This window comes from Tupaia chinensis, unplaced genomic scaffold (genome assembly GCF_000334495.1).
Source record: "Tupaia chinensis unplaced genomic scaffold, TupChi_1.0 Scaffold000320_1, whole genome shotgun sequence".
NCBI lineage: Eukaryota > Metazoa > Chordata > Mammalia > Scandentia > Tupaiidae > Tupaia > Tupaia belangeri.
In genome coordinates, this window is record NW_006159813.1 from 1383291 (window position 1) to 1392108 (window position 8818).

The 8818-nt window shown below is 41.4% G+C and overlaps 1 protein-coding gene across 1 annotated transcript in view; it reads right to left on the reverse strand.

Annotated features, from left to right (window-relative positions):
* Positions 1–3115, reverse strand: part of LOC102487552 (ret finger protein-like 3) — a 4390-nt gene extending 1275 nt beyond the window's left edge. Inside the window, 2 exon segments of the mRNA XM_014588956.2 lie at positions 2305–2700; positions 3061–3115. Coding sequence (XP_014444442.1) covers positions 2305–2700; positions 3061–3115 — 451 coding nt within the window.
* Between the last annotated feature and the right edge of the window lie 5703 nt (positions 3116–8818).

Here is an 8818-nt window from a genome sequence, read left to right on the forward strand (position 1 = left end):
TTCTTTTTTTTTTTTTTTTTTTTTAAGAATTACTTATTTAATTTTATTTATTCATTCATTTATTTGAATTTGACCAGAGAGACGGAGAGAGAGGGAAAGTGAGAAGGTAAGCCACCAGGTCCGGGACTTGAACTGTGGTCGGTCATGTGGGAGTGACCAACACCTGAACCACCACGCCACCTGCTGGCCCCGGTTTTACTATCTTTAGTCCTGCTTTTTCCCTCCATCAGACCTGCTCATGAAGTAATGTCCTTTGCCTACCTGACTAGTTCGTGTTATCATAAGTATGCTTGTAGGAATATGTGACTCTGATTTACTGTAGGATTTTTTTTAACATGGTTTTTTTTTTTTTGAAAGTGAGAGACAACAAAAGAGAGAAATGGGCACCCTCAACAAGGTCCCATGCAGTGGTCTCCCCACTCCCACTAGACTTCCCAGTCAGCCAGGAAAATTGGCTAGTGTGCCCACTGTGCCCAGGCCTACCCTAGAATAAAACCTATAATTCTTTTTTTTTGGAGAGGTTTTCGCTATAGGGCGCATGCGCTCACCAGACAGACAGAGACATAGAGACAGAAAGCGAGAAATCACCCCCCAGGGGGGATGGTCACGCCGCAATCCCTTCTCCTCCATTCTCCTCTCGGGATCTTGGGCATGCACGCACAAGCGCCCAGCATGAGTTTTAAGCCCCCGGGTCCGGGAAGCGAACCACAGTCGATTACGTGGGAGTCCAGCGACATAGCCATTACACTAACTGCTGATTCCCAAACCTATAATTCTTCAAATGGATCCAGCATCTTCCAAATAGTGAGTTACTACTACACACTCTCAAAGTAGGATTTTTTTTTTAACATTCTATATTGTATTAACTTAAATTCTATATTGTATTTACAGTGTTGTCATTTAAAGTGGAAGGTCTCTGAAGGCCGACTCTAACCCTGTTTCTACCACATGTGTGAATAAAAAAATGCATGAATATATGAAAAACATGAATGAATAATTAAAATAATGATGAGGCCAGCAGATGGCATAGTGATTAAGGCAGTAGACTCCTATGTAAGCAACTGCACTTCAAGTCCCAGATCCAGCAGCTTGAAAATCATGCAAGCCTATGTGTGTGTGTGTGTGCACGCATGTGTGTGCACCCGCACACACCTCCCAAAAGAATAGAGAAGGGATTGCAGCATGGCCATTCCCCTGGGAGGTGATATCTCACTTTCTCCCTCTTTGTCTCTCTGTCTCTATCCAGCCAGCACATGTGCCCTATGGCAAACACCCAAACAAAAATGTAATTAAAAAATTATTATAACTATTATAATTAAGGTAATGCCAGTGTACCACATTCAATTTATTTAGTATCCCGGGCACATTTCAGGCTTTTGTTTTCCATGTTTACAAATTTTGTTTGCCCTCCAGACTACAGATGTTAAGAGGATGGGACCTAGAGGGAAGAATATTTTGCATACTATGTGGGAGAAGAGGCCTTAAGCAAACTGGTGGTAGTGACCTCGAATGTAAGAGCTAAGAGTAAGGTATTTAAGTTATTGGTCATAATCCACTAATTGTAGAGAGTAAAGGCAGCAAATAAAACAAATGAGCTTTGTAAGGCACCGGGTAGGTGGTTGAAAGGCGAAACTGCCTATTTTAATGCACGAGGGAAAAAGGAACAGGTATGATCTGTCCTAGAGAAAATTTTCTGGAGCATTCTGAAAAAAAAAATCTACAAAACCTATTTTTTAACTCCATATGGAGATGATCACCAGTGTAGATTTCATAGAATTAACCAATGGAATAAGATGAGTAGACATTTACAAGGAGGAACATTCCAAAGATGAGGTAAGACAGCATGAAGCTGTACTCCCTCTTTTATGCAGTAGGAATCAGAGCGTCAGGAAAGATATCTGCAGAAACCAACAGAATCGGGACATCATGGGAACCCACTATCCTTGAGGTGTGTAATTCTTGCTCAGGGAAATCATCTCTCTATTTAGATGTCTCTTTCCTCCAGAATTATGAAGTCTAATAGTATTTTCTGTAGTCGGGGCCATAGTTGAAGCCCTTGGTACGTGGATGAGGAGACCAGAGGCTGCAACTCACCACAGTAATAACTTCTCGATACCAGACTCTTTCAACCCTAGCATGAGGTCATTTAATACAATGAGTGCCAACATTACTGCACATTAGAATTGTCTGGGGATTGGACTTCTGGGCTCAGCCACAGAGAAATTCACTCTTCATTGCGCTAAGCTTTTACTATGCTAACCATGATCCCACAGGGGGAAGGGGCAGGGTGTACAGACTCCTTACCTTGGAACTTCCGTATATTTGGGTTCATCCATAGACTAGCTCTCAGCTGGGGCTCCAGTTCCTTGAGCGTGGAGGCCAACTTCCCCAGCTGACGATTGAGCCTGAAGTCATCCTTCTGAGAAACCACACCACAGAAGTGGCACTGGAAACATCCCTGGGACTCCTTCTGTGCTGACTTGAAGCAGCTGAGACAGAGGCTGCATCTACACTTCAGGGATATCGGTGTTTCAAGATAGTTTAGGCAGAGGAAACATCTGCTTATTGCTTTTATGAATCCAGCCATGTCCACTGTGGGGGAGAAAACCTACATGGGAAGGAAGTTTTTATGAGTTGAATGACTACTAACTGTGACAAGTGACAACCTCTGTATAATTATTGTGTTCCAAATTTGCCATCCTAGAACAAGGCCATGAGAGAGCACAAATGCCAAAGTGTACACTCCCTGCCTTTAGAGATGTGATGTCCTATTTGGAAAATGAGTTACAAATTGCCATGCATTGAACTAAAAGTGGGGAAAGGTCCATGCTCATGGAGGCCCTCCAGCCATACCCACACACAGTGCATGGTAACATCTATGTGAGAATTAGTGAAGATGGTGTCATTTCACCAGCTCCTGGAGTAACCCAAGCAACAGTTTAATTTATGAAAATGAGAAATACATCCTTTCTGTAGCCCTGGATCGAATACCAAGTTTATTGTCTACCACCTCAACAATGGGGGGACCCAGTAAGACTGATTTCCAATCACTGAGTGCACCCAGACAGTCTTCGTTGAACTCGTTTACCACGAAATTCTTCTCATCTTCTGTCATATGGCCACCTCTAGATACTGAGAAGGAAAAACAAAATATACGAACATAGACTCACCTCTTCTGCTAGAATCTCTTCTGCCCTACTGCTCTCTCTACCAGCAACGCAAGTGTTATGGGAAGAGAACTGGAGAGGCCCTTTTATTGGCAAGATCCACCCCACCACTTCCTGCCACACCTTCTTTAACCTGATCAGATTTTGATTTAATTTATCAAAACTGAGGGCTTTATTGGTGGGGAAATTCATGATGCATTTTTGCATAGAAAACGATGTCATTACTTTCCCAGCAATCTAATGTAGTTCCAGGTGACAGTAACCTCAGGAAAGTCCTAATCCTGATAGCACTTTTCTTGTAGATGAAGATAACATTAATTCGCCACCATTTTATATTAGAATTAGCCCCGCTTCTTAACTTCCGAAGTTTATTTTAAAGATTTCCCCATCGCTTGTGAGGAAGGATGGTTCCTCTAATGCCTGTTACACATGTCAAGTTTTGTTTATAACCCTAAAATAGATTATTCCATATGATTGCATTTGTGATTTTACCGAACAGTATAAATGCATTTCTACACAGCAGAATCCAAAGTAATGCTGTGTGCAACTCACTGAGGAAGATTTGGGTCATTTTCATTCATTTACAATTTTTATCTCTACTTTTAAATATTGTGATAATTCAGTGGAATAATTTACAATAATAAAAAGTGGATACTAAATTATTTGTGGGGCCAATGCCATGACCTAGTGCTTAAGAGGATCAGGATCAGATGCCACGTAGCCCAGCTCCATTGGAATCCTGACCTGGATGGCTTAAAAACACACCCATCATGTAGGCCCCAGATCCTAAAAGGATAAATGGAAAAAGGATTATGTTGTGACCACACCCTACTAGAGGTGCTTTTTCCCTCTCCTTCTCCCTCTATCTCTGCAGAACGCATGTGCCCTCTGGCAATTAAAAAAAAAAAAAAGCTTACTAAATTTTTCATGGGTTTTGGACAATTCAGAAAGTATTAGGATACAAACCAAATTCAAAGAACAAAGAAAATGGAAGTGCCTATGGGGCATTATAATAAGTGAAATAAGCCAGGCACAGAAAAAATTTTTACATGTCTTCACTCCTATATGGAAGTTTTTTAAATGACCAGCAAGTTGTATGGTGGTTAAGGTGCTAGATTCCCACACGGTCAACTGCTGTCGAGTCCCAGACCCAGTAGCTTAAAACTCATGCTGGGTCCATGTGTGTGCATGCCCCAAAACCCTGGAGGAGAATGGAGAAGAAGGGATTGTGGCATGGCCATCCCTCCTGCAAAGTGATTTCTTATTTTCCCTCTCACTGTCTCTGTCTCTGTCTTTCTAGCAAGAGCACACGCCCTATGGCAAAAACCTTTAAAAAAATAAAGAAAGAAAAGAAAGAAAAATGACGTCACACAAGTAGAGAGTTGAAGAGTTAACCTCTAGAGGCTGGGAATGATATTCCAGGAGGCATAAGACAAGTTGGTCTGTTCATTAATTCTCTTGAAGCAGGTCAGTTTGAGGTTTCCAGAACTGCAACCATTTTGAAATTAAGAAAGGCCTCTACCACAATCTCACCAAGTGCTGAGTCATAGGGCGATCTGTTTGAGGAAGGGTCAAATGAGAAACCAGGAATGGGTACTGGAGTAAAACAGGAATCAGAATAAGTATCAGGGGAGAAAGATCGGTTCTGGTTAATCACAGTGAGGAATCATTTGCGCATGCTTGTATCCGTGCATCAGTAAATTCAGAGAACAGGTTGAGCTCTTCGAGAGTTTGGTGGTACTCGCTGCCTGTAACCAGTTGCAGAAATAAACTCCTTTCTTCACCAGGTTCTTCCTCATTTCTTGGACCATGAGAAGCAGCAGCCAGGCTTAGTTTGGTAGTAGCATGGTGAATTTACATCGTAGGGAATTCAAGTACAAAACTCCCGCTAGGTGTCAAAAGTTCATGGAAAATGTATAAGATGAAAGAACTATGTATGGATTTCAAAAAGTTTTTACACCAGAATAAATTTGTACTTTAATTCCATTTTCCCATGAACTTTTTCAAGTCCTCTCATTTAAGTACATTATATGTTAAAAAGCATGTAAGTATAATATAGATATTACATTTTTGTATATATATATGTCTGTGTAAATACTTTAGACTTAATCTTTAGTTAATACAATAGAAAGTTTAACAACTTATTTTAAGGGGGCAGCAAGTGGCATGGTGATTAAGGTGCTGACTTCCACATAGACTACTACAGTTTGAGTCCTGGACCTGGCAGCTTGAAAAAGACACCAGAAACCTGTACGTGCATGCCCAAAATGTCAGGAAGAGAACACAGGAGAAGGGATTGCAGCATAGCCATCCCCCACCCCGGAGGGGAATGTCTCACTTTCGCTCTCACTGTCTCTGTTTCTCTCTCAGTCTCTCTCTGGTGAATGCACGTGCCCTATGGCAAAAAAAAAAAAACTCATTTTAACAATGATGACTTTTGATTTTTTAAGATTTAAAGCTTTCCTTATTGTTATTGATTACTGTATTATTCATTCATGTCAGTTCTCACTTGCTTTTGCTGAAGTATTAAGAAGTGTAGTCCCAGGAAGATGAACAGTCAGCATGTTCTCAAGGTAACCATGTTGTACCCTGGTCTAAAGTAAGATCAAAACGCAGATCAAAACATCACATTGTACCTATAAATACATACAATTATTACTTGTCAATAAAAATTAATTTTAAAAGAAATGAACAAAAAACAAGAATGTTTATAAAAAATGGAAATAAGTAAAAATAAAAGTTTTTTAAAACAATTAAGTTAATTTTAAATACTTTTGGGATTCATAGAGATAAATAGGTCATAAGGACCGTGCACAAATTGCAATAATATTTAGTATCTTTAGAAATAGCCACACTTAGGCTGGCAGATAGCATGGTGGTTAAGGTGCTAGACTCCCACATGGCCAACTACAGTTCAAGTCCCAGACCTGGCAGCTTGCTCTCTCACTTTCTCTCTTTTTCTCTGTCTCTCTCTGTTAAAATTTTAAAATAATAATAATAAATAAAATTAAATTAAATAATTCTTTTTTAAAAAGAAAGAAATAGCCAGACTCCCATGTACTTTGAAGGGCTTGTTTCTCTTTTTTTAAAAGAATTATTTTTATTTAGCTTTTATTTATTTATTTATTTTAATTTGACCAGAGAGGGACAGAGTGAGAGAGAAAGAGAGAGGAAAAGTGAAAAAGCAAGCCACCAGGTCCGAGACACGAACCATAGTTGGCCATGTGAGAGTGTCCAGCACCTTAATCACCATGCCACCTGTGGGTCCTCGTAATAAACCATTTCTGTGTCCCACAAATGTCTTTCTATATTTTTCTCTTCTCTTCTCCTGCCCTCCTTCCACACTGTCTCCAGTGTCCATAACTATTTTCAATGCGTTTATGCCTTCTAATCTTTCAGTCACTACTATAGAATTCAGACACTTGGTATACATTAAGTGGAGACATACAATGTCTCTCTTTCATAGCCTGACTTGCTTCACTCAGCAATAAATCTTCTATATTCATCACTTTCTATCAAATGCCAGGGTCTTGTTGTTTTTTATGGCTGAATAGTATTCCACGGAGTACATGTGCCACACTTTTTCATTCATCTGTTTGTGGACATTTGGGTTGGTTCCATGTCTTTGCAATCGTGAATAATGCTGCAATAAACATAGATATGCAAGCACTTTCCAACTGAGCGTTCTCCTATTCTTAGGGTAGATACCCAGGAGTCGAATTACTGGGTCATATGGTAGTTCAATTTGTAGGTCTTTGAGGAGCCTCCATGTTGTTTCCCACATGGGAGTCCAGTGACATGACCATTACGCTAACTGCTGGTTCCCCCACAACTTGTACTCTTAAATGACATACTAGCACATGTAAAATATATACTTGTCTAGATAGCAATGCAGCAGCACCCCATAGCGTTCCCTGTGTTCACTCGAACGTTCTACGATGGCATCACCGTGCTAACGTGGCAACGTCCTATTTACCTTCTATTCCAACTGCCACTCAGTTCGCTGAGAGGTTCAAAGTCAGTAGCGACTGCTTGTTCTCAGCTGGTAGCTAGACTCCTTCCAGATGGGAAATCTGAACTGCTGTTCGAGAGGTGTGTTCAATTTGATCATCTGAATGCTGTTTCTTCAAAGGGGCCAGTTAACTTTTTCTTAAAATATTTTCCTGGGCCAGCAGTTGTCATGGTGGTTAAGGCACTGGACTCCTACATTGCCAGCCATAGTTAGGGTTCTGAACCTGGTGGCTTAAAAATCACTCTGAGCCTATATGCGTGCGTGCCCCAAATCTCAAGGTGATAGAGGAGAAGAGCTTGCAGCATGGCCATCCTCCCTGGGTGGTAGTATCTCGCTTTTCCTCTCTCTGTCTCTCTCTGGCTTGTGCACGCACCCTGTGCAAAATATCTAAAACATAATAATGATCTTTTTTCTCATTTTTTTAAATTTCCCCATTCCAATTTTTCTATAAATGTGTTTTATTTCATAATTTACTTTTTTTTTTTTTTAAGGAAAAGTTTTGCTGTAGGACACGTGCTCTGGCCTGAGACACAGAGAAAGAGAGAGTGACAGAAAGCAAGACTCCCCCCCACACACCCAGGGGGGATGGACCTATTGCAATCCCTTCTCCTTCATTCTCCTCTTGAGATTGGGGGCACACACATACATGTGCCCAGTGTGAGTTTCAAGCTGCCATTTCTAGGACTCAAACCATGATTGACCACATGGGAGTCCAGCAGTTACCACTACTCCACCTGCTGGTCCCCCCAACCCATTAATTCACAGCACAAGACTCCCTTAGCCAGGGAGTCTTCTCTGCAGTCTCCAGACCTCAATAATCAGAAATTAACCATCTCCATTTCTGAACGTCTCATCTGAATTCCCAGCCCTATGAACTGTTAGCAGAAGAAAATGCTTGTTTTATACCACTGTTTGGGAGATTCATCTTTATTTTTTATTGTATACATATTTCTTATTGCCAGAGGGTCCATGTGCTCTCCAGAAAAAGATCGGAGGAGAGGGGGAGAGGGAGAAAGCACCCCCCAATGGGTATGGACACACCGCTATTCACATCCTCCATTTCTCCATCCTGTTAGGGTTTGGGGCACCCATACACGCACCCCCAGCTCATTTTTTAAGCCACCAGGGCCGGGATTCAAACTTTATAGTCAGCAATTTGGGATATATGTTCCTTAACCACTATGCTATGAGACCAGCCCACAACTTGTACTCTTAAATAACATACTAGCACATGTGAAAATATACTTGTTGAGACCAGCAATTGGCGTAATGGCTATGTCGCTGGACACCTATGTGGTCAACTGCGACTCAAGTCCCAGACCTGGTGGCTTAAACTCATGCCGGACACGTGTGCATGCGTGCCCAAGATCCCGAGAGGAGAATGGAGGAGAAGGGATTGCAGTGTGGCCATCCCTCCTGGGGAGTGATTTCTCACTTTTCGTCTCTCTTTCTGGCTAGCACACGTGCCCTGTAGCAAAAACCTCTCTGAAACAAAACTAATACTTGTCTAGACAACATGGCAGCACCCCATAGTGTTCCCTGTGTTCACTCAGAACGTTCTACGATGACATCACAATGCTAACGTGGCAACGTCCTATTGACCTTCTATTCCAACTGCCACTCAGTTATCTGAGAGGTT